Source organism: Heptranchias perlo, chromosome 29 (genome assembly GCF_035084215.1).
Source record: "Heptranchias perlo isolate sHepPer1 chromosome 29, sHepPer1.hap1, whole genome shotgun sequence".
Lineage (NCBI taxonomy): Eukaryota > Metazoa > Chordata > Chondrichthyes > Hexanchiformes > Hexanchidae > Heptranchias > Heptranchias perlo.
In genome coordinates, this window is record NC_090353.1 from 38,229,042 (window position 1) to 38,255,068 (window position 26,027).

General features: G+C 50.6%; 1 protein-coding gene across 5 annotated transcripts in view; it reads left to right on the top strand.

Moving 5' to 3' along the window:
• Positions 1-26,027, top strand: part of LOC137299659 (thrombospondin-4-like) — an 82,964-nt gene that overhangs the window by 36,429 nt on the left and 20,508 nt on the right. For 2 of the 5 annotated variants that reach the window (XM_067968585.1, XM_067968586.1), the window contains exons 3-12: positions 5,150-5,175; positions 8,062-8,144; positions 16,664-16,715; positions 17,797-17,969; positions 18,361-18,498; positions 19,784-19,861; positions 20,752-20,904; positions 22,395-22,499; positions 23,408-23,515; positions 25,473-25,632. In XM_067968585.1, the coding sequence (XP_067824686.1) occupies positions 5,150-5,175; positions 8,062-8,144; positions 16,664-16,715; positions 17,797-17,969; positions 18,361-18,498; positions 19,784-19,861; positions 20,752-20,904; positions 22,395-22,499; positions 23,408-23,515; positions 25,473-25,632 (1,076 nt within the window). Of the gene's footprint in view, positions 1-4,873; positions 5,176-8,061; positions 8,145-16,663; positions 16,716-17,796; positions 17,970-18,360; positions 18,499-19,783; positions 19,862-20,751; positions 20,905-22,394; positions 22,500-23,407; positions 23,516-25,472; positions 25,633-26,027 lie in introns of those variants that run through there. The other 3 variants (XM_067968587.1, XM_067968588.1, XM_067968584.1) reach the window with 2 other exon arrangements.

Genomic DNA, 26,027 nt, shown 5'->3' on the forward strand with positions numbered 1-26,027 from the left:
TCCCTTTCTTTTTACTTGCATTGTCGAACAGTAGAAATACTCTCCTGCACCTACTTACCAATCAGCTGCCTCCCCTGCGCCTGTCCCTAGCCAAGCTCCTGAATGATAGCCTCTGTGACATTGACCATAGTGCACTGTCCCTCCTTGGCCCCCTTGACCTTTCTGAGATGGTCACACGGTCAATCATGCTGTCCTCCTCTGTTGCCTCCTCCATTGTCCAGCCCCTGTGTGGTTCTGCTTTACCTATCTGAATGCAGCCAGTACATCTCCGCCAATGGCTTCTCTTCCCTTCCCTGCACCATCACCTCAGAGGTTCCCAACTCTCTATCCTTGGCCCCCACTTGTTCCTCATCTTTATACTGCCCCTCAGCGGCATCTTCTGTGAGCATGGGGTCAGTTTCCAGATGTCCACTGAAGATACCCAGTTCTACTTCTCCACCGCTTCTCTCGAAACCACCACTCCCTCTGAGCGGCCTTTCTCACTGAACGAGCCACAGTTTCTTCAACTAAACATCAGGAAGACTGAAGCCTTGTTCTTAGTGCAGACCATAAACTCTGCTCTCTCGACATTGACTCTATCTTCCTCCCTGACCTCTCATTCAGGATGACCCAAGAATGTGCAAAACTTCACTGTCCTGTTTGACCATGAGCTGGACTTCACCCCTGACATTCTCTCCTTCACCAAGATTCACTTATTTCCATCTTTGCACCATTACCTGCCTCAGCCCCTGAGACCCTAATCCAAGCTTTTGTCTCGTCCAGACTCAGTTACTCCATTGCTCTCTGACCTCCAGACTCGATTCCTCCATTGCTCTCTGACCTCCAATCCTCCATAAACTCCCATTTGTCCGAAATGCAGCTGCCCACATCCTGAGTCGCACTCATCAACCCACTGATAGCCCCCCACCCATCAACCCACTCATCCCCCCCCACTCATCACCCATCGCCCCCTGCCCATCAACCCCTGCCCATCATCCATGCTCACCACACCCACCCATCGCCCCCCTCCCATCAACCCACTCATCATCCCCACCCGTCACCCATCAACCCCTGCCCATCAGCCCACTTATCGCCCCCTCCCCCCCCCTCGCTGACCTACGCCGGCTCCCTGAAGTCCCTTCATGGTCGCTCTGGCCTACCTCTGCAACCTGTTCCAGATTTACTTTCCCTCTTTAGAGTCCAGTCTCCTGTTGATCCCACTCTCCCCCCAGCTTGATTCAAGGGAGCTGTTCTGCCTGGTGACTGATGCAGAGCAGAAGGTCCAGGGCTCAGTCCCTGGCCTGTGCTGCATTCACTGATCTCATTTGGCCTCAGCGTCTATGGACTATGGAGGGGGAAATCGGTCAGGAGTTCCCCTGCTGATCGCTGTCCAGTGACTTCTACAGGATTTTGTGTGTATGTGACAGTCAGGTTAGGACAGCAGACTATTTGACTGTGGAAGGGATCAGCATCGCCGGATCGGTCTTCACCCAAAAAACACTTACTTTGGCATTGGCTGGTGATTGGGAGCAGAGACCCTGGATGATTGGCCTGTCCTGTGAAGTCTGTTGAGACCCCCTCTACTGCACCTTGGCTGGAATCGCCAAACTCAGCACAGAGCTCGGACCATCCTGGTCTGTGTGGCCCTGGTCTACACTGAGCTGTGTGTTACACATTAGGTGTGTGTCTTTTGTACTAAATTCTGTTTGATTCATAAATTCATTTTTTCCCAGATTTTTAAAATTGCTGTCAACTTGAAATAATTTTGAAATTATATTTATGTACAGTCCAATTAAAATTCATTAAGTATCGCTGCAGAATATAAGTGAGGTAGAGTTCCTGACCAAACATTCATTTAAAGTGAAACTAAAATTCCTTTCATTGCTTCCTTTTGTTGTCTGCATAATTTTCTTTCTTTTTGGTTAGGTACTTTGTACATTATTTATCAGTTGGCTGTGCAGCGTTTGAGATCAGGGCAATAACTTCCACACAGTCTGGTCAAGGCTTGTGGTGGAACTAAGATGCAGTTGGGTGAAGTCAGGCAAACATTTTTTTAAATTCGTTCATGGGATGTGGGCGTCGCTAGCAAGGCCAGCATTTATTGCCCATCCCTAATTGCCCTTGAGAAGGTGGTGGTGAGCCGCTGCCTTGAACCGCTGCAGTCCGTGTGGTGAAGGTTCTCCCACAGTGCTGTTAACTAGGGAGTTCCAGGATTTTGACCCAGCGACGATGAAGGAACGGCGATATATTTTCAAGTCGGGATGGTGTGAGACTTGGAGGGGAACGTGCAGGTGGTGGTGTTCCCATGTGCCTGCTGCTCTTGTCCTTCTAGGTGGTAGAGGTCGCGGGTTTGTGAGGTGCTGTCAAAGAAGCCTTGGCGAGTTGCTGCAGTGCATCCTGTGGATGGTACACACTGCAGCCACAGTGCGCCAGTGGTGAAGGGAGTGAATGTTTAGGGTGGTGGATGGAGTACCAATCAAGTGGACTGCTTTGTCCTGGATGGTGTCGAGCTTCTTGAGTGTTGTTGGAGCTGCACTCATCTATTGCCCACAAATGTGGGACAGCAAACCCAGTAGCAGATTTACTGCCCAAGGGATCCGGAGTTGGGAAGTTGCTGTTGCTCTGCCCCACTCCCCCAAAATTGGGATGGGGCAATATTTGGAAGGAGTGTGTGGAATTGTAAATTTGCTGCAGTTAATCAGGAGTAAAACAAAAAGGAAAAACTGCAAACGTTAGAAATCTGAAATAAAAACAGATAATGCTGAAGAGTCGGCGTATTTCTGAGAACAGTGCACTCCATCTCTTCTCCAGGCCCACTGACTGGCGTGCTGAACTTTTCCAGCATTTTCTGATTCTCTTGCTGTGGATCATCCATTTATTCTTTTTTCCAGCTTTCCACTCCAGGCGTGTCTCTAGCTGTGTATAATCTAGAGAATCCCATATCAACACCTCTGCTAACTCATCAATAAAGCTACCTCTGGTGAAATGGGCAGACATGTGGCAGATGCAGTTTAAAGCAGAGAAGTGTGAAATGATGCATTTTGGTAGGAAGAATGAGGAGAGGCAATTTAAACTAAATAGTACAATTTTAAAGGGGATGCAGGAACAGAGAGACCTGGAGGTGAACATACACAAATCTTTGAAGGTTGCAGGACAAGTTGATATGGCTGTTAAAAAAGCACATGGGATCCTAGGCTTTATAAATAGAGACAGAGCACAAAAACAAGGAAGTTATGCTAAACCATTATAAAACACTAGTTAGACCTCAGCTGGAGTATTGTGCTCAATTCTGGACACCACACTTTAGGAACGATGTGAAGGCCTTGGAGAGGGTGCAGAGGAGATTTACTAGAATGGTATCAGGGATGAGGGACTTCAGTTATGTGATGAGACTGGAGAAGCTGGGGTTGTTCTCCTTAGAACAGAGAAGGTTAAGGGGAGATTTAATCGAGGTGTTCAAAATTATGAGTCGTTTTGAGTGAGTAGATAGGGAAAAACTAACTAATCACATAACTGAAGTCCCTCATCCCTGATACCATTCTAGTAAATCTCATCTGCACCCTCTCCAAGGCCTTCACATCCTTCCTAAAGTGTGGTGCCCAGAATTGAGCACAATACTCCAGCTGAGGTCTAACCAGTGTTTTATAAAGGTTTCCACTGGCAGGAGGGTCGATAACCAGAAGAAACAGATTTAAGATAATTGGCAAAAGAACCAGGGAGGAGATGAGATTTTTTTTATACAGTGAGTTGTAATGTCCCGGAATGTACTGCCTGAAAGGGAATTGGATATTTATTTGAAAAGACAAATTTTGTCATGTTTACCTGTAACCGGCCATGTTTACCTGTGACCTGCCACGTTTACCTGTCACCTGTCATGTTTACCTGTAGCCTGCCATGTTTACCTGTACCCGGCCATGTTTACCTGTCATGTTTACCTGTAGCCTGCCATGTTTACCTGTACCCGGCCATGTTTACCTGTAGCGTGCCATGTTTACCTGTACCCGGCCATGTTTACCTGTCACCTGTCATGTTTACCTGTCACCTGTCATGTTTACCTGTAACCGGCCATGTTTACCTGTCACCTGTCATGTTTACCTGTAGCCTTCCATATTTACCTGTAGCCTGCCATGTTTACCTGTAACCGGCCATGTTTACCTGTCACCTGTCATGTTTACCTGTAGCCTGCCATGTTTACCTGTAGCCTGTCATGTTTACCTGTAACTTGCCATGTTTACCTGTGACTTGCCACGTTTACCTGTAACTGGCCACGTTTACCTGTGACTTGCCACGTTTACCTGTGACTTGCCACGTTTACCTGTAACTGGCCACGTTTACCTGTAAACTATCATGTTTACCTGTAGCCTTTTAGAAGCTCTCTTCCAGATGATTTGTGCCAGTGTATCTTCCTGCAGTTCCCAGGTCACTTCTGAGTATCAGTGGGTCCACCAGCTGCAACGGGACTTGGAAATGGGTTTAAAACACAGACTTGTCCCAAGACTCGTGGGACAGGTACAACTCCTGCAGGTATCAGCTGACAATCTCAAACCCAAGTGAGAAAGGAAGCGGGAGGGAGAGAGAGACAGTCAGAGAGGAAAAGGGAGAGCGAGAGACACAGTCAGATTGAACAACATGGAATTACTTACATAAAACAAACTACAAACACTCCAAAATTATTACTATCTTTAGAGGTTGAAAGAAACAAAAGCACCAAATCAGGCTTGAAGAGCCACATTCCGGGGCAAACAGCAGGGAGTGTCCCTTTAATGAAAGAGAGGAGAGGGCTGTTAAGATAAGGGCAGGAAGTGAAAGCTGGGTTTTTCATCGGTTCCAGAGTTTCAACATTTTTTTTGTTTTGGGAAAGCTGCTCGGGATTGTATGCCAACACGTGATGTCACTCAGACAGAAATCATCAGTGATTTAAAACACTGAGAGTAAGTAGCAGCAAACACTTGGAGCAAAGGCTGAGAGAGAGAGAGCTGGAGACCAGGCAGAACCAGGCTTAGAGAGGGAGCTGGACACCAGCCTGGAGCTCCTTTCTTGATTTAGAACCAGTTACCTGAGAACTAAGGCACACTGTAAGCAATCTCATTCCAACCTGAACCCTCAGAGACAAAATGATTCAGAACATAGTTTTACTGATTTCGATTTTTCACCTTTTGTGTCAGTTCAGCTCCTGTCAGGAATTGGTTACTGGAGGTAAGAATCCTGTTCTGTTTTTACTTGTTTTCTTCATATTTGTGTAAAGTTTCCCTGAGTTTAGTGACTGACCCCATGGTCTGTGGCAGTGAGCTGTTATAATAGCAGACTGTCCTGAGCTCAGTCATTTAAAGGGGAATTGTCGGATTGTAACAGGTCCCTTCAGGTACTTTGTGTTCTCAGCATTACACAGACTGCCTCGAATAGCTGCCTTCTTGTTTAAACCTTTCTCTGCAACATAAAGCAAACAAAATCGTGCATCACAAAGTATTCACGGTGTGTTTCAGTGCGACGGTGACGCAGCCTCCGATGTAACGTTCCTTAAGTTGTGTTTTTGTATCTCCCAATATGAAGAATCCAGTCCCTGAACCCTGTCCCATTGAGGGACTCCAGCCCTTGAATCACTCTCATAATACAAAGACCTCATCCAATCACTCCGTCACTCCTGGGTCTATCTCTTCCTTACTCCCGGCTCTGTCGCTCCTGGATCCATCGCTCCCTTACTCCTGGCTCTGTCACTCCTGGATCCATCGCTCCCTTACTCCTGGCTCTGTCACTTCTGGATCCATCGCTCCATTACTCCCGGCTCTGTCACTCCTGGATCCATCGCTCCATTACTCCCAGCTCTGTCACTCCTGGATCCATCGCTCCCTTACTCCTGGCTCTGTCACTCCTGGATCCATCGCTTCATTGTTCCTGTTTCTCATTCTTGTGCAAAATGCGTGACTCATTGTCTTGTTTCAATCAAACATTTAGGAATTAAGGTTAAATGTAGTTGCAGTGATGTTTTACGTTTGTTGAAGATACTTTAAAAAATATTTTTGTGTGAACAGTGAATGCTGATGCGGTACTGAACCTGACTGGATTAACATCAGTAGAGATACAGTCAGTAACACAGGGTGCTGGGGGAGAGGGGTTACTGAGTGCCAGTGTGAGGGAGAGGGATTAATATCAGTAGAGATACAGTCAGTAACACAGGGTGCTGGGGGAGAGGGGTTACTGAGTGCCAGTGTGAGGGAGAGGGATTAATATCAGTAGAGATACAGTCAGTAACACAGGGCGCTGGGGGAGAGGGGTTAGTGAGTGACAGTGTGAGGGAGAGTGATTAACATCAGTAGAGATACAGTCAGTAACACAGGGTGCTGGGGGAGAGGGGTTAGTGAGTGACAGTGTGAGGGAGAGTGATTAACATCAGTAGAGATACAGTCAGTAACACAGGGTGCTGGGGGAGAGGGGTTACTGAGTGACAGTGTGAGGGAGAGGGATTAACATCAGTAGAGATACAGTCAGTAACACTACTGTATTAGCAGTACTGTTCTGGTCACCAGAACATTACTGACAGAATCAGTACTCACTTGGACGAGTGTGGATTGATTCGGGAAAGCCAGCACGGATTTGTTAAAGGCAAATCATGTTTAACTAACTTGATTGAGTTTTTTGATGAGGTAACAGAGAGGGTTGATGAGGGCAATGCTGTTGATATGGTGTATATGGTCTTTCAAAAGGCGTTTGATAAAGTGCCGCATAATAGGCTTGTAATCAAGATTGAAGCCCATGGAATAAAAGGGGCAGTGGCAGCATGGATACAGAATTAGCTAAGTAACAGGAAACAGAGAGTAATGGTGAACGGTTATTTTTCGGACTGGAGGGAGGTGTACAGTGGTGTTCCCCAGGGGTCAGTACTAGGACCACTGCTTTTCTTGATATACATTAATGACTGGGATTTGGGTGTACAGGGCACAATTTCAAAATTTGCAGATGACACAAAACTTGGAAGCGTAGTGAACAGTGAGGAGGATAGTGATAGACTTCAGGAGGATATAGACAGGCTGGTGGCATGGGCGGACACGTGGCAGATGAAATTTAACGCAGAAAAATGCAAGTTGATACATTTCCATAGGAAGAATGAGGAGGGGCAATATAAACTAGAGGGCACAATTCTAAAAGGGGTACAGGAACAGAGAGATCTGGGGGTATGTGTATACAAATGGTTGAAAGTGGCAGGTCAGGTTGAGAAAGCAGTTAAAAAAGCATACAGGATCCTGGGCTTTATAAATAGAGGCATAGAGTACAAAAGCAAGGAAGTAATGATGAACCTTTATAAAACACTGGTTCGGCCATAAGTGTAGTATTGTGTCCAGTTCTGGGCACCGCACTTTAGGAAAGATATGAAGGCCATAGAGAGGGATTTCAGAAGAGATTTACTTGAATGATTCCAGGGATGAGGTGCTTCAGTTACATGGATAGACTGGAGAAGCTGGGGTTGTTCTCCTTGGAACAAAGAAGGTTGAGAGAAGATTTGATAGAGGTATTTAAAATCATGAAGGGTCTAGACAGAGTAGATAGAGAGAAACTGTTCCCATTGGCAGAAAGGTCAAGAACCAGACGACATAGATTTACGGTAATTGGCAAAAAACCAAATATGACATGAGGAAAAGCTTTTTTACACGGCAAGTGGTTAGGATCTGGAATGCACTGCCCGAGGGAGTGGTGGAGGCAGATTCAATCATGGCCTTCAAAAGGGAACTGGGCAATTACTTGAAAGGAAAAAATTTGTAGGGCTACAGGGATAGGGCGGCGGAGTGGGACTAGCCAGATTGCTCTTGCATAGAGCCGGCACGGACTCGATGGGCCGAATGGCATCCTTCTGTGCTGTAATCTTTCTATGATTCTATGAATACAGGGCTTACTGAGTGACAGTGTAAGGGAGCTGAATTAACATCAGTAGAGACACAGTCATTAACACAGGGCGCTGGGATGGGAGGGGTTACTGAGCGAGTATGAGGGAGCTGGATTAACATCAGTAGAGAGCCTGGCATCTGCCATTTGTCTGTCATTGTGGGTGTGAGTCTGAATGCCGCTGTTTTTATTCCCTGTTTTTATAAGGAGATGTTGGCCGTCAGATGCTTTCTCAGATGATGGAAACGAACCAGGAACTGGCAGAGATCAAAGAGCTCCTGAAACAGCAGGTAAATGAGCCACATAACTGCTCACTTACATGCCTTCCAATCTCCATCTCCTTCTGCCCTCCTCACCCAGGCTGCTCCCGACCCCACCGAGGCCGCACCTGCCCCCGGACCTGACCCCACCCAGGCCGCTCCTGATTCCAGTCCTGATCCCGGTCCTGACCCCACCCAGGCTGCTCCTGACCCCAGTCCTGACACCACCCTGGCCAATCCTGACCCTGCCCAGACTGATCTTGACCCCGGTTCTGACCCCACCCAGGACGATCCTGCCCCAATCTTGACCCCAGACCTGACCCAGGTCCTGACCCCACCCAGCCTGCTTCTGACCCTGGACCTGACCCTGCCGACCCCAGTCCTGACCCCGCCCAGCCTGATCCTGATCCTGGTCCTGACCCCGTTCCTGACCCCATCCTGACCCAGGTCCTGACCCAGTCCAGCCCGATCCTGACCCCGGAATTGACCCCGATCCTGATCCTGGTTCTGATCCTGCCCACCCCAGTCCTGACCCCGAGCCTGACCCTGTCCACCATCCACCCATTATGTAGCCAGGGTCCCTAGAAGCCTTTTTATTACTTGTTGTCCGTGGGTTTCTATGTTTGAATTGTGGAGTCTGAGTTCATCAGTTTTTTGGACAAGGTCATGATTCTGAGCACATTCTCATGATGCCATGTGACAGGAAGGGAGTGGTTAAAATTTTCCTTCACTGAATTTTATGCCTCATCTTTTGTGTATGAAAGAAAGAATGCAGCAAATTAGACAAACTCTACAGTTTTTGTGTCAGCATCAAACACTCCAGGACAGTATGGGTTAGACACACAGTAAAGCTCCCTCTAAACTGTCCCATCAAACACTCCCAGGGCAGGTACAACACGGGTTAGACACAGAGTAAAGCTCCCTCTACACTGTGTTAAAATATGTATCCCCCCCTATCACTCCACTCTGACATGTTTTCATTTCCTCCATGTGGCTTCTGAGTGAGTTTGCTCATTAGTGCTGTTCATATCTGTCTCATGCAGTCACCAGAGAAAGGAGACTTTCATTCCTACTAACCTGGCTGGATTCATCGCCAGATCTAGCTGGATCACATAGACCACTATTGGGTCCTGCTCTCCTCTGCCAAAACTGGAATGCAAAGATAATCCCCGGCTTCTCTTCACTACAAACCGTCTTCTTTAACCCCTCTCCCCTGCCCCCTCCACCCTCACTTTTAATTGTATCCATATGATTTATATCAATTAGTGCTAATTGTATGGAGGTGGTGGGTATCAATTGGGGACTCTCGTATCCATTTATATGAGAGCTTATCGAGGGTGTTGAATGGTTAGGAGCAGGAGTAGGAGTAGGCATAGGCCATACGGCCCCTCGAGCCTGCTCCGCCATTCAGTAAGATCATGGCTGATCTTCAATCTCAACTCCACTTTCCCGCTCGACCCCCATATCCCTTGATTCCCCTAGAGTCTAAAAATCTATCAATCTCAGCCTTGAATATACTCAATGACTCAGCATCCACAGCCCTCTGGGGTAGAGAATTCCAAAGATTCACAACCCTCTGAGTGAAGAAATTCCTCCTCAGCTCAGTCTTAAATGGCCGACCCCTTATCCTGAGACTATGCCCCAGGGGAAACAACCTCTCAGCATCTACCCTGTCAAGCCCCCTCTGTAATGTGGATCTCCGTGAATAAAGGCTTGGAAGCAAGTAAAGATCAAGCTCTAGTATTCTATCCTTCAATAATGGTCATCCAACCTGGTCATCCAATTTATTACACTCACCTCCAACAACACGTGTCACTAAGATTGAGACCATCCATTCAGCTGCCTCTGCCACTTCCCCTACAATTCCCCCCTGCCCTAACCCTGAACTCACATCTTTCTCTAGTTTCTCTCCTATCTCCCCTCATGCCCGCTCCGAGTTCATCTTGACCATGAGACCCACTTCCTGCTCCCTTGACTCTATTCCCACTGAACTGCTGACCACCCAACTTCCCTTCCTGGCCCCCATGTTAGCTGATATTGTTAATGGTTCCCTCTCCTCGGGTACTGTCCCCTCCACTTCGAATCTGCCGTCACCGCCCCCCTCCTCAAAAAACCCACCCTTGACCCCTCTGTTCTTGCAAACTACTGCCCCATCTCCAACCTCCCTTACCTCTCCAAAGTCCATGAACGTTTTGTCGCCTCCCAAATCTATGCCCATCTTTCCCGCAACTCAATGTTTGAATCCCGCCACTCAGGTTTCCGTCCCTGCCACAGTACTGAAATGGCCCTTATCAAAGTCACAAATGCCGTCTTATGTGACTGTGACCGTGGTAAACTATCCCTCCTCGTCCTTCTCTACCTGTCCGCAGCCTTTGACACGGTTGACCTCACCATCCTCTTCCAACGCCTCTCCTCCGTTGTCTAGTTGGGTGGGACTGCCCTCGCCTGGTTCCATTCTTATCTATCCAGTCATAGCCGGAGAGTCTCCTGCAATGGCTTCTCTTCCCGCTCCTGGGCCGTTGCCTCTGGAGTTCCCCAAGGATCTATCCTGGACCCCCTCCTATTCTTCATCTACATGCTACCCCTCGGCAACATCACCCGAAAACACAACGTCAGATTCCACATAAACGCTGATGACACCCAGCTCCACCTCAGCACCACCTCCCTCGATCCCTCCACTGTCTCTCATTTGTCACACTGCTTGTCTGACGTCCAATATTGGGTGAGCAGAAATTTCCTCCAACTAAATATGTGGAAGACTGAAGCCATTGTCTTCAGTCTCCGCCACAAACTCCGTTCCCTAGCCACCGACTCCATCCCTCTCCCTGGTCGCTGTCTGAGGCTGAACCAGACTGTTTGCAACCTTGCTGTCCTATTTGACCCTGAGCTGAGCTTCCGACCACACATTCGCCCTATCACCAAGACCGCCATTTCCATCTCCGTAACATCGCGTGTCTCTGCCCCCGACTTAGCTCATCTGCTGCTGAAACCCTCATCCATGCCTTTGTTACCTCCAGACTTGACTATTCCAATACTCTCTTGACCGGCCTCCCATTTTCCACCTCCATAAGCTTGAGCTCATCCAAAACTCTGCTGCCCGTACCCTAACTCACGCCAAGTCCTGTTCTCCCATCACCCCTGTGCTCCCTGACCTACACTGACTCCCGGTCCGGGAATGCCTTGACTTTAAAATTCTCATCCTTGTTTTTAAATACCTCCATGGCCTCACCCCTCCCTATCTCTGTAACCTCCTCCAGCCCTACAACCCTCCCCGATTTTAATCGCTCCACCATTGGCGGCCGTACCTTCAGCTGCGTAGACCCTAAGCTCTGGAATTCCCTCCCTAAACCTCTCTGCCTCTCCACCTCTCTCTCCTCCTTTAAGACGCTCCTTAAAACCTACCTCTTTAACCAAGCTTTTGGTCACCTGTCCTAATATCGCCTTATGTGGCTTGGTGTCAAATTTTGTTTGATAACCGCTCCTGTGAAGTGCCTTGGGAAGTTTAACGATGTTAAAGGCGCTATATAAATGCAAGTTGTTGTTATATTTAAAAAGAGAGATACAACAAATCCAGGGAACAATAGACCAGTTAGCTTAACGTCGGTGGTAGGAATGACAATGGAATCTTTACTCAAAGATATAGTAGAAAAACATCCAGAAACTGAATAAACGAACATACGAATTAAGAGCAGGAGTAGGCCATTCGGCCCCTCAAGCCCGCTCTGCCATTTGAAAAGATCATGGCTGATCTGATTGTGACCTCAACCCTACTTTCCTGTCTACCTACTATAACCTTTGACTCCCTTGTTAATCAGGAATCTTATCTAACTCAGCCTTAAAAATATTCAATGACCCTGCCTCCACCGCTCTCTGGGGAAGGGAGTTCCACAGACTCTCGACCCTCTGAGAGAAAAAAATTCTCCTCATCTCCATTTTCAGCCAACGTCCCAGACTCTTCCATCACCATCCCTGGGTATGTCCTGTCCCACCGGCAGGTCAGACCGACCAGAGGTGGTGGTACAGTGGCGGGAGTGGCCCTGGGAGTCCTCAACATTGACTCCGGACCCCATGAAATCTCATGGCATCAGGTCAAACATGGGCAAGGAAACCTCCTGCTGATTACCACCTACCGCCCTCCCTCAGTTGATGAATCAGTCCTCCTCCATGTTGAACACCACTTGGAGGAAGCACTGAGGGTAGCAAGGGCACAGAATGTACTCTGGGTGGGGGACTTCAATGTCCATCACCAAGAGTGGCTCGGTAGCACCACTACTGACCGAGCAGGCCGAGTCCTGAAGGATATAGCCAGACTGGGCCTGCGGCAGGTGGTGAGCGAACCAACACGAGGGAAAAACTTGACCTCGTCCTCACCAATCTACCTGTCGCAGATGCATCTGTCCATGACAGTATTGGTAGGAGTGACCACCGCACAGTCCTCGTGGAGACGAAGACCCGTCTTCGCACTGAGGACACCATCCAACGTGTTGTGTGGCACTACCACCGTACTAAATGGAATAGATTCAGAACAGATCGAGCAGCTCAAAACTGGGCATCCATGAGGCGCTGTGGGCCATCAGCAGCAGCAGAATTGTATTCCAGCACAATCTGTAACCTCATGGCCCGGCATATTCCTCACTCTACCATTACCAACAAGCCAGGGGATCAACCCTGGTTCAATGAGGAGTGTAGAAGAGCATGCCAGGAGCAGTATCAGGCGTACCTAAAAATGAGGTGCCAACCTGGTGAAGCTACAACACAGGATTACATGCATGCTAAACAGCGGAAGCAACATGCTATAGACAGAGCGGAGGAGGAGGCTTTGTAAACATCCCCATCCTCAAACATGAGTGCAAAAGACAAGGCTGAAGCGTTTGCAACCATCTTCAGCCAGAAGTGCCGAGTGGATGATCCATCTCAGCCTCCTCCCGATATCCCCACCATCACAGAAGCCAGTCTTCAGCCAATTCGATTCACTCCAAGTGATATCAAGAAACGGCTGAGTGCACTGGATACAGCAAAGGCTATGGGCCCCAACAACATCCCGGCTGTAGTGCTGAAGACTTGTGCTCCAGAACTAGCTGCGCCTCTAGCCAAACTGTTCCAGTACAGCTACAACACTGGCATCTACCCAACAATGTGAAAAATTGCCCAGGTATGTACTGTCCACAAAAAGCAGGACAAATCCAATCCGGCCATTACTGCCCCATCAGTCTACTCTCAATCATCAGCAAAGTGATGGAAGGTGTCGTCGACAGTGCTATCAAGCGGCACTTACTCACCAATAACCTGCTCACCGATGCTCAGTTTGGGTTCCGCCAGGACCACTCGGCTCCAGACCTCATTACAGCCTTGGTCCAAACATGGACAAAAGAGCTAAATTCCAGAGGTGAGGTGAGAGTGACTGCCCTTGACATCAAGGCAGCATTTGACTGAATGTGGCACCAAGGAGCCCGAGTAAAATTGAAGTCAATGGGAATCAGGGGGAAAACTCTCCAGTTGCTGGAGTCGTACCTAGCACAAAGGAAGATGGTAGTGGTTGTTGGAGGCCAATCATCTCAGCCCCAGGATATTGCTGCAGAAGTTCCTCAGGGCAGTGTCCTAGGCCCAACCATCTTCAGCTGCTTCATCAATGACCTTCCCTCCATCACAAGGTCAGAAATGGGGATGTTCGCTGACGATTGCACAGTGTTCAGTTCCATTCGCAACCCCTCAGATAATGAAGCAGTCCGAGCCCGCATGCAGCAGGACCTGGACAACATCCAGGCTTGGGCTGATAAGTGGCAAGTAACATTTACGCCAGACAAGTGCCAGGCAATGACCATCTCCAACAAGAGAGAGTCTAACCACCTCCCCTTGACATTCAACGGCATTACCATCGCCGAATCCCCCACCATCAACATCCTGGGGTCACCATTGACCAGAAACTTAACTGGACCAGCCACATAAATACTGTGGCTACAAGAGTAGATCAGAGGCTGGGTATTCTGCGGCGAGTGACTCACCTCCTGACTCCCCAAAGCCTTTCCACCATCTACAAGGCACAAGTCAGGAGTGTGATGGAATACTCTCCACTTGCTTGGATGAGTGCAGCTCCAACAACACTCAAGAAGCTCGACACCATCCAGGAAAAAGCAGCCCGCTTGATTGGCACCCCATCCACCACCCTAAACATTCACTCCCTTCATCACTGGCACACTGTGGCTGCAGTGTGTACCATCCACAGGATGCACTGCAGCAACTCGCCAAGGCTTCTTCAACAGCACCTCCCAAACCCGTGACCTCTACCACCTGGAAGGACAAGAGCAGCAGGCACATGGGAACAACACCACCTGCATGTTCCCCTCCAAGTCACACACCATCCTACCTTGGAAACATATTGCCAGTCCTTCATCGCACTGGGTCAAAATCCTGGAACTCTCTTCCTAACAGCACTGTGGGAGAACCTTCACCACACGGACTGCAGCGGTTCAAGAAGGCGGCTCACCACCACCTTCTCAAGGGCAATTAGGGATGGGCAATAAATGCTGGCCTCGCCAGCGACGCCCACATCCCATGAACAAAAAAAAAGGGAGACTCCTTATTTTTAAACTGTGGCTCCTAGTTCTAGTCTCTCCCACAAGGGGAAACATCCCCTCAGCATCCACCCCTTCTAGTCCCCTCAGGATCTTGTATGTTTCAATAAGATCACCTCTCATTCCTCTAAACTCCAGTGTATACAGGCCCAACTTGTCCAACCTTTCCTCATAAGATAACCCCCTCATCCCAGGAATCAGTTAAGTGAACCTTCTCTGAACCGCCTCTAAAGCAGTTATGTCCTTTCTTAAATAAGGAGACCAAAACTGCACACAGTATTCTAGATGTGGTCTCACCAATGCCCTGTACAACTGTAGCAAAACATCTCTACTTTTATATTCCATTCCCCTCGCAATAAATGGCAACATTCCATTTGCCTGTGATTCATGTACTCGGACACCCAGATCCCTCTGTACCTCAGTTCTGCAATCTCTCTCCATTTAAATAATATACTGCTTTTCTATTTCTCCTGCCAAAGTGGACAAGTTCACATTTTCCCACATTATACTCCATCTGCCAAATTTTTGCCCACTCACTTAACCTATCTATATCCCTTTGCAGACTCCTTATGTCCTCTTCACAACTTACTTTCCCACCTACCTTTGTGTCATCAGCAAATTTAGCAACCATACATTCGGTCCCTTCATCCAAGTCATTGATATAGATTGTAAATAGTTGAGGCCCAAGCACTGATCCCTGTGGCACTCCACTCGTTACATCTTGCCAACTTGAAAATGACCCATTTATGCCTACTCTCTGTTTCCTGTTAGCTAACCAATCCTTTATCCATGCTAATATGTTACCCCCTACACCATGAGCTCTTATTTTGTGTAGTCGCCTTTGATGTGGCACCTTGTCAAAAGACTTCTGGAAATCCAAGTACACCACATCCACAGGATCCCCTTTATCCACGTTGCTTGTTATTCCTCAAAGAACTCTAATAAATTAGTCAAACACGATTTCCCTTTCACAAAGCTGTGTTGACGCTGCCTGATTGTATTAAGATTTTCTAAGTGCCCTGCTATAACCTCCTTAATAATAGATTCTAGCATTTTCCCTATGACAGATGTTAAGCTAACTGGCCTGTAGTTTCCTGCTTTCTGTCTCCCTCCTTTCTTGAATAGAGGAGTTACATTCGCTATTTTCCAATCTGATGGGACCCTTCCAGAAACTAGGCAATTTTGGAAAATTAATACCAATGCATCTACTATCTCTGCAGCCACTTCTTTTAAGACCCGAGGATGAAGTCCGTCAGGACCTGGGGACTTGTCAGCTTTTAGTTCTAATATTTTTTTCGGAACCCTTTCCCTGGTGATTGTAAATGTTTTAAGTTCCTCCCTCCCTTTCACCTCTTGATTACCAATTATTTCTGGCATGTTATTTGTATCCTCTACAGTGAAGACGGACGCAAAATATCTGTTCAATTCATCTGCCATTTCCTTATTCCCCATTATTAATTCCCCAGACTCACTCTCTAGAGGACCAACGCTCACTTTACTTACTCTTTTCCTTTTCAAAATATAGTAAAGAATAGTCAGCACGGATTTCAAAAGGGAAGGTCATGTTTGACCAACCTTATTGATTTCTTTGACAGTTAACAGAAAGAGTAGACAAGGGTAATGTCGTAGATGTAATATATTTGAATTTTCAAAAGGCCTTCGATAAGGTACTTCATTGTAGACTCATGACTAAGGTCAGAGCATGTGGAGTCAGGGGACAAGTAGCAGAATGGATAGCAAACTGGCCACAAAACAGAAAACAGAGAGTAGGGATTAAGGGTAGTTGCACAGACTGGCAAAATTCAGGATTCCCAGTTTCTGGATGGAGTGGGCTTGATGGGCGAAATGGCCTTTTCTTGCCATGGATTTTCTTATTTTTTTATTGGTCGTGTTCGAACCCTAGTCGCAGTCTTCAACACAGTGCCCGGGGTTCTCGCCCAGTGTCAGGTGCAATAACTTTGCTGCACTGCCTTACAGATAAAGGAGATCATCTTTCTGAAGAACACGGTGGCCGAGTGTGACGCCTGCGGTGAGTACACGACTGAACTGAGCCATCAGCAGAAACCTCCACAGACACTGACATTGTAGACCAGGTATCTCACCCCTCTCACTCTGAGTCTCGGTCACTGGCTTGGTGTGAGATCTCGGCTCTGGTCATTCGCTGCTTGCACTTTGATGATCAAAGCTTTGTTTTTAAACTTGCCGCATGATGGCAGCGATTCTGTCATTCAGCACCAGAACTAGTGCCTGGGCCTAGGGCCTGAACCCTCTCCCAGTGCCTGGGCCTAGGGCATGAACCCTCACCCAGTGCCTGGGCCCAGGCCTGAACCCTCTCCCAGTGCCTGGGCCCAGGCCTGAACCCTCTCCCAGTGCCTGGGCCCAGGGCCTGAAACCTCTCCCAGTGCCTGGGCGCTGGGCCTGAACCCTCGCCCAGTGCCTGGGCCTAGGGCCTGAACCCTCTTCCAGTGCCTGGGCCTAGGGCCTGAGCCCTCTCCCAGTGCCTGGGCCCAGGGCCTGAACCCTCTCCCAGTGCCTGGGCGCAGGGCCTGAACCCTCTTCCAGTGCCTGGACCTAGGGCCTGAGCCCTCTCCCAGTGACTGGGCCCAGGGCCTGAGCCCTCTCCCAGTGCCTGGGCCCAGGGCCTGAACCCTCTCCCAGTGCCTGGGCCTAGGGCCTGAACCCTCACCCAGTGCCTGGGCCCAGGGCCTGAGCCCTCTCCCAGTGCCTGGGCCCAGGGCCTGAACCCTCTCCCAGTGCCTGGGCCCAGGGCCTGAACCCTCTCCCGGTGCCTGGGCCCAGGGCCTGAACCCTCTCCCGGTGCCTGGGCCCAGGGCCTGAGCCCTCTCCCGGTGCCTGGGCCCAGGGCCTGAGCCCTCTCCCGGTGCCTGGGCCCAGGGCCTGAGCCCTCTCCCAGTGCCTGGGCCCAGGGCCTGAACCCTCTCCCAATGTCTGGGCCCCAGGCCTGGACCCTCTCCCAGTGTCTGAACCCTGTGGCTGACTGCTGTGGGTTCTATGGTGATGCCCCTGTCTGTGTTTCTGGGGTATAGGCCTTGTTGCGGTTGATGTTTCAGGCCTTGTTGATAGGCTTCATTCCTTATTCCCACTTTTAGGTATCCAAAGTGAAAGGAAGCAGCTGCCAATCACCGTTTATCCCTTTGAAAGGTGTGTTCCTAATCCATGCTTCCCCGGGGTTCTGTGCACTGAGACAGCTGATGGATTCCACTGTGGGGCCTGTCCGAGTGGCTTCACGGGAAATGGAACACGCTGTATCGATGTGGATGAGGTGAGTAAAGCAGAGCAGTTACACCAGGGCGGGCTCGGAAGGGCGGGCTCGGAAGGGGAGATATTTGACACGGAGCCGGATCTCCTGATTGAAATTATTCCAAAATTTATGCCAGATTGGTTAATATATTAACCAATCATCAGAGCACGGGCAAGGATAAAAGTAGGATCTAATTGGCTGAACGCTGTTGTTAATTGCTGGACAGATCGTGTTGATCTTCCTCAAGCCCCAGACGGAAATAATTCCAAAGTAAACTGCCCGAGCGAGGGTTGAAGGGAATGAGCTGAAGGATGTACAGACCTGATCAGAATTGTTGTGCTGGATCTCAGTGTAAACGCCCACTAGCAGTGGGCACCAGGCTGATGAGCCAACCCTTCATTTCTTTCTCCAGTGCCAGACACATCCCTGCTTCCCGAGGGTCCGATGTGTTAACACGTCTCCTGGTTTTCAATGTGAGCCTTGCCCGATCGGCTACAGTGGCCCAAGGATCCAGGGAGTAGGAGAGATGTTTGCCAGAACACACAGGCAGGTGAGGAGCCAACACCAGAACTGGGCAGATCAATACCTGCTGTGCCCTCTGTATCTATAACTCCTCGACCCTGCCCACCACCCCATCGGACTGTGTGTGAGGGGGTGTCGGGGCGTGTGTGAGGGGGTGTCGGGGCGTGTGTGAGGGGGTGTCGGGGCGTGTGTGAGGGGGTGTCGGGGTGTGTGTGAGGGGGTGTCGGGGTGTGTGTGAGGGGGTGTCGGGGCGTGTGTGAGGGGGTGTCGGGGCGTGTGTGAGGGGGTGTCGGGGCGTGTGTGAGGGGTGAGGGGGTGTCGGGGCGTGTGTGTGAGGGGTGAGGGGGTGTCGGGGTGTGTGTGAGGGGGTGTCGGGGCGTGTGTGAGGGGTGAGGGGGTGTGTGAGGGGGTGTCGGGGTGTGTGTGAGGGGTGAGGGGGTGTCGGGGTGTGTGTGAGGGGTGAGGGGGTGTCGGGGTGTGTGTGAGGGGTGAGGGGGTGTCGGGGTGTGTGTGAGGGGGTGTCGGGGTGTGTGTGAGGGGTGAGGGGGTGTCGGGGTGTGTGTGAGGGGGTGTCGGGGTGTGTGTGAGGGGTGAGGGGGTGTCGGGGTGTGTGTGAGGGGGTGTCGGGGTGTGTGTGAGGGGTGAGGGGGTGTCGGGGTGTGTGTGAGGGGGTGTTGAGGGGTGAGGGGGTGTGTGAGGGGGTGTCGGGGTGTGTGTGAGGGGGTGTCGGGGTGTGTGAGGGGTGAGGGGGTGTCGGGGTGTGTGTGAGGGGGTGTTGAGGGGTGAGGGGGTGTGTGAGGGGGTGTCGGGGTGTGTGTGAGGGGTGAGGGGGTGTCGGGGTGTGTGTGAGGGGGTGTCGGGGTGTGTGTGAGGGGTGAGGGGGTGTCGGGGTGTGTGTGAGGGGTGAGGGGGTGTCGGGGTGTGTGTGAGGGGGTGTCGGGGTGTGTGTGAGGGGTGAGGGGGTGTCGGGGTGTGTGTGAGGGGTGAGGGGGTGTCGGGGTGTGTGTGAGGGGTGAGGGGGTGTCGGGGTGTGTGTGAGGGGGTGTCGGGGTGTGTGTGAGGGGGTGTCGGGGTGTGTGTGAGGGGTGAGGGGGTGTCGGGGTGTGTGTGAGGGGTGAGGGGGTGTCGGGGTGTGTGTGAGGGGTGAGGGGGTGTCGGGGTGTGTGTGAGGGGGTGTCGGGGTGTGTGTGAGGGGTGAGGGGGTGTCGGGGTGTGTGTGAGGGGGTGTCGGGGTGTGTGTGAGGGGTGAGGGGGTGTCGGGGTGTGATATCTTTAACCTGTGACGGGTCTCATTCACTCTCTTTATTTTTCAGATTTGCAATGACATCGACGAGTGTGCGAACGGATATAACGGAGGTTGTGATCCAAACTCCGTCTGCACCAACACGCCAGTAAGAAACGTCTCGAACTTTCACACCCGAGCTCTCTGGAGCGGCTCAGAACAACTTGGGAATTATTGACAGGGGAGAGCCAGTGCTGAGTGTGAGAGGGCGTGACGGGGCTCAGTGTGAGAGAATTGGCCTCAGTGCCCCTGAGTTAGGGAGGGGGTGAATCGGCCAGGGTCCCGCTCCTGGCGGTCAGCGCTCCCTGAGCTGAGTGCAGGAATGGGTGTCGAGTGAGGACGGGGTCATACCTGGCTGCGATGTCCCCATGGTTGAATATCGTGCCAGCGCCCACAGTCCCAGCTCAGGCCTGATGAATGGTCACTTGGGCAGAGCTTCTCCTTGGGTACGGCACTGAGGAACTGCAGGAGAGGAGAACGGTGCCGAGGGGAAAATAATGCACTGTGCAAAGTGTGTCAGAGATAGATAGAAAATGTAAAAGATTTAGTAATGGAAGGCTGGAGTTGCGGGGATGGGTGATGGGAACAGCAAGGAGTCGGTCACCGAAGATCCAAACTTCGATTTGGTGGTTTGAAGCCAATAGAGAAAGTGTGAAACCTCGACCTCCGACCCCACGGGGACAGAAACCTCGGCCTCCGACCCCACGGGGACAGAAACCTCGGCCTCCGACCCCACAGGGACAGAAACCTCGGCCTCCGACCCCACGGGGACAGAAACCTCGACCTCCGACCCCACAGGGACAGAAACCTCGGCCTCCGACCCCACGGGGACAGAAACCTCGACCTCCGACCCCACAGGGACAGAAACCTCGGCCTCCGACCCCACGGGGACAGAAACCTCGACCTCCGACACCTTCACCAACCTAAACCCATGAACAAGTATCAATCCTCTTATTCATATTCCAGGTGTTGACGACACACTCCCTTCTATTTCTGCAGGGCTCATTTCAATGTGGCTCCTGCAAGCCCGGGTATGTCAGAGACCAGACCCTTGGGTGCCGGATGGAGAGGAGCTGTGCAAACGGAGCCCCAAACCCGTGTCATGGGAACGCACAGTGCACCGTGGGACGAGATGCCCAGATTACTTGTGCTGTAAGGAAAAATCCAGAGAGAGTGGGACGGGGGGGGGGGAAAGAGAGTGGGACGGGGTGGGGGGGAAAGAGAGTGGGACGGGGGGGGGAAAGAGAGTGGGATGGGGGGGGGCGAGTGGGACCGGTGGGGGGAAAGAGAGTGGGACGGGGGGGGCGAGTGGGACCGGTGGGGGGGGGGGGGCGGAAATGGGACCGTCATCCACGCCTTTGTTACCTCTAAACTCAACTGTTCTAATGCTCTCCTGGCCGACCTCCCACCTTCCACCCTGCATAAACTTGAGCTTATCCAAAACTCTGCTACCAAGTCACACCAAGTCCCGTTCTCCCATCACCCCTGTGCTCGCTGACCTACATTGGCTCCCAGTCTGGCAACACCTCAAAATTAAAATTTTTATCCTTGTTTTCAAATTCCTCCATGGCCTCGCCCCCTCCCTATCTCTGTAACCTTCTCCAGCCCTACAACCCTTTGAGATCTCTGCGCTCCTCCAATTCTGGCCTCTTGCGCATCCCCCAACTTTAATCACTCCACCATTGGCGGCCGTGCCTTCAGCTGCCTAGGCCCTAAGCTCTGGAATTCCCTCCCTAAACCTCTCTACCTCTCCGCCTTTCTGCCTCGCTCTCTTCCTTTAAGACGCTCCTTAAAACCTACCTTTTTGACTAAGCTTTTGGTCACTTGTCCGAATGTCTCCTTATGTGGCTCGGTGTTGAATTTTGTTTGATAATCGCTCCTGTGAAGCATCTTGAAATTTTTTACTACGTTAAAGGTGCTATATAAATGGCAGTTGTTGTTGACCGGGTAGAGAGGGAGGGGGGGTGAGAGGGAGAGGAGGGAGAGAGGGGCAGTGAGGAGAGAGGGACCGGGGTGGGGGGGGAGGAGAGAGAAACGGGTGGAGAGAGGGACAATAGGAGGAGAGGGGGACAGTGGGGGGAGAGCAGGACAGGGGGGATAGAGGAACAGTGGGGGGAGAGGGGGACAGTGGGGAGACAGAGACAGTGAGGAGAGAGGAACAGTGGGGGCAGAGAGGGACGGGGGGAAAGTGGGAAAGAGGCCATTCTCGGGACTGCATCAGACACACAAATAAATCTATATTTAGGCGTGTGAGCCACAAGTATATGTTACACAGATATACATTCACAAGTTTGACAAACCAGTGATGAACAAACAACACGCTGGAAATAAAAACAGGAGACATACGTGCTCAATTGGTGAGATAATGCTTGAGAGGAATTTGAGAGAGGCTGAGGGTGTTATTTGACTTGTTGTTTATCAAGTCTAAACGTTGAGAGATGGTGATAGAAATCCAGGTCTGCTGCAAATACTTTCTGAGGTTTGGTGGTTTAAGGGCATCTGTCCAATAATCCATTGCACCATCAATACCAACAACCCTCTCGTCACACTATCATTTAACGCGCTCTTTATGTTTAACATCTAATCATGGTATTAATTAACAAGGTCTTTATTTTTCTAATTGCGGGTGTGATCTCCGACAGTGTAGTGTCGGCTGGGCTGGAAACGGCTACAGATGTGGACGAGACACAGATATCGACGGGTTCCCAGATGTGACACTCGGATGTCCTGAAAGAAACTGCCACAAGGTACGGATGGAATGTAATAAAAGGGAAAGGGAGAGAAGTCATAGAAGTTACAACATGGAAACAGGCCCTTCGGCCCAACATGTCCATGTCGCCCAGTTTATACCACTAAGCTAGTCCCAATTGCCTGCACTTGGCCCATATCCCTCGATACCCATCTTACCCATGTAACTGTCCAAATGCTTTTTAAAAGACAAAATTGTACCCGCCTCTACTACTGCCTCTGGCAGCTCGTTCCAGACACTCACCACCCTTTGAGTGAAAAAATTGCCCCTCTGGACCCTTTTGTATCTCTCCCCTCTCACCTTAAATCTATGTCCCCTCGTTATAGACTCCCCTACCTTTGGGAAAAGATTTTGACTATCTACCTTATCTATGCCCCTCATTATTTTATAGACTTCTATAAGATCACCCCTCAACCTCCTGCTCTCCAGGGAAAAAAGTCCCAGTCTATCGAACCTCTCCCTATAAGTCAAACCATCAAGTCCCAGCAGCATCCTAGTAAATCTTTTCTGCACTCTTTCTAGTTTAATAATATCCTTTCTATAATAGGGTGACCAGAACTGTACACAGTACTCCAAGTGTGGCCTAACTAATGTCTTGTACAACTTCAACAAGACATCCCAACTCCTGTATTCAATGTTCTGACCAATGAAACCAAGCAAGCTGAATGCCTTCTTCACCACCCTATCCACCTGTGACTCCACTTTCAAGGAGCTATGAACCTGTACTCCTAGATCTCTTTGTTCTATAACTCTCCCCAACGCCCTACCATTAACGGAGTAGGTATGAAAGATGGAGAGATAGACTGAGGAAGGAGAGAGAGACTGACTAAGAGAAAGAGAGAGGAAGTTGATGCAAAGTAAAGTAAGTGACTGTTGGTTGATTGATGTGCTGTGCTCCTGCCCTAGGATAACTGTGTGACTGTGCCAAACTCTGGGCAGGAGGATGCGGACAGAGATGGGGTTGGAGATGCATGTGATGATGATGCAGATGGAGACGGGGTCCCTAACCTGGAGGTTAGTGTTTGATTAAATAAAATATCAGTGAAAAAAGTGCCCATAGTGTCAGTCGTGGCTCAGTGGTAGCACCATGCCCTCTGAGTCATGAGGTTGTGGGTTCAAGTCCCACTCCAGAGACTTGAGCACAAAATCTAGGCTAATACTCTGGTGCAGTACTGAGGGAGCGCTGCACTGTCGGAGGGGCAGTACTGAGGGAGCGCTGCACTGTCGGAGGGGCAGTACTGAGGGAGCACTGCACTGTTGGAGGGGCGGTACTGAGGGAGCGCTGCACTGTCGGAGGGTCAGTACTGAGGGAGTGCTGCACTGTCGGAGGTTCAGTACCGAGGGAGCGCTGCACTGTCGGAGGGTCAGTCCTGAGGGAACGCCGCACTGTCGGAGGGTCAGTCCTGAGGGAGCGCCGCACTGTCGGAGGGTCAGTCCTGAGGGAGCGCCGCACTGTCGGAGGGTCAGTCCTGAGGGAGCGCTGCACTGTCGGAGGGTCAGTCGTGAGGGAGCGCTGCACTGTCGGAGGGGCAGTACTGAGGGAGCGCTGCACTATCGGAGGGGCGGTACTGAGGGAGCGCTGCACTGTCGGAGGGTCAGTACTGAGGGAGTGCTGCACTGTCGGAGGTTCAGTACTGAGGGAGCACTGCACTGTCGGAGGGTCAGTACTGAGGGAGCGCTGCACTGTCGAAGGTTCAGTACTGAGGGAGCGCTGCACTGTCGAAGGTTCAGTACTGAGGGAGCGCTGCACTGTCGGAGGGTCAGTTCTGAGGGAGCGCCGCACTGTCAGAGGGTCAGTACTGAGGGAGTGCTGCACTGTCGGAGGGTCAGTACTGAGGGAAAGCTGCACTGTCGGAGGGTCAGTACTGAGCGAGAGCTGCACTGTCGGAGGGTCAGTACTGAGGGAGTGCTGCACTGTCGGAGGGTCAGTACTGAGGGAGCGCTGCACTGTCGGAGGGTCAGTACTGAGGGAGCGCTGCACTGTCGGAGGGTCAGTACTGAGGGAACGCCGCACTGTCGGAGGGTCAGTCCTGAGGGAACGCCGCACTGTCGGAGGGTCAGTCCTGAGGGAGCGCCGCACTGTCGGAGGGTCAGTCCTGAGGGAGCGCCGCACTGTCGGAGGGTCAGTCCTGAGGGAGCGCTGCACTGTCGGAGGGTCAGTCGTGAGGGAGCGCTGCACTGTCGGAGGGTCAGTACTGAGGAAGAGCTGTCGGAGGCGCCGTCTTTCGGATGAGACGATGATCTGCCCTCTCAAGTGGACGTAAAAGATCCCACGGCCACTAGAGATGACCAGGGGAGTTCTCACCGATGCCCTGTGCCAATATTTATCCCTCAACCAACATCACTAAAACAGTTGATTTGGTCATTATCACATTGCTGTTTGTGGGATCTTGCTGTGCGCAAATTGGCTGCCGCGTTTCCTACATCACAACAGTGACTGCACTTCAACAGCCCTTCATTGGCTGTAAAGCTCTTTGGGACGTCCTGAGGGTGTGAATGACGCTGGACAAATGCAACTTATTTCTGTTTTTTTAAAAAATAAGTACAAAGTACTTTGGTCAAAATAATGAAAAAAACAGCTGAGGGAGGCTCAAACCCGGTCTCTGTGATCAGTACCCTTTTGATACCAGGCACTTTTAAAATATTTGTTTTTTTGATGTGGTCGTCGTTGGCATGGCCGGCATTTATTGGCCATCTCTAGTTGCCCCTTGAGAAGGTGGTGGTGGGCCGCCTTCTTGAACCGCTGCAGTCCTTGTGGTGATGGTGCTCCCAGTCGGGAGTTCCAGGATTCTGACCCAGCGACGATGAAGGAACGGCCGATATGTGTCCAAGTTGGGATGATGTGTGACTTGGAGGTGGTGGTGTTCCCATGCACCTGCTGCCCTTGTCCCGCTAGGTGGAGGAAGTGGATTTGGGAGGTGCTGTCGAAGTAACCTTGGTGACATTACCCCAGCTAATCTCATTTTCACAGGATAACTGCATTCTGGTACCAAATGTCGACCAAAGAAATAGTGACAAGGATAATTTTGGAGATTTGTGTGATAACTGCAGACTGACCATTAATAACAATCAGAAGGACATTGACGGCGATGGGAAAGGAGATTCGTGTGACCATGACATGGATGGAGATGGTAAGGGCATGAGAAATGGAAGGTGGAGTCTGTACTTAACGGCCATCGGGGGAGTGAGCATCTTTCGCAATTAATTACCTGTAGTTAATCAGCACCACTGTTAATAACTCTCAGGAATGTTGCAGGCAATGATAGGGAGCAGGTCAGGGGGAGCGTCCTCACTTAATGGAGCCGCCTCATAGCAAGAGAAAGGAGGCACAAAATCTTAAGACCAATAATTCTCTTAAATCCTGCCAACCATTGCTGGTTTGTGGTGATAGTTGATTTCGGGGGTGTTAGGACCACAGTCGGCCGCAGTGCCTCTGGTCTCGGGACTGACACAGGAGCCGAGGGAAGAAAATGGCTTGCAGCCAGACTGAGGTGGGAGATGGACCGGGATCTGTAAACATGGAGAG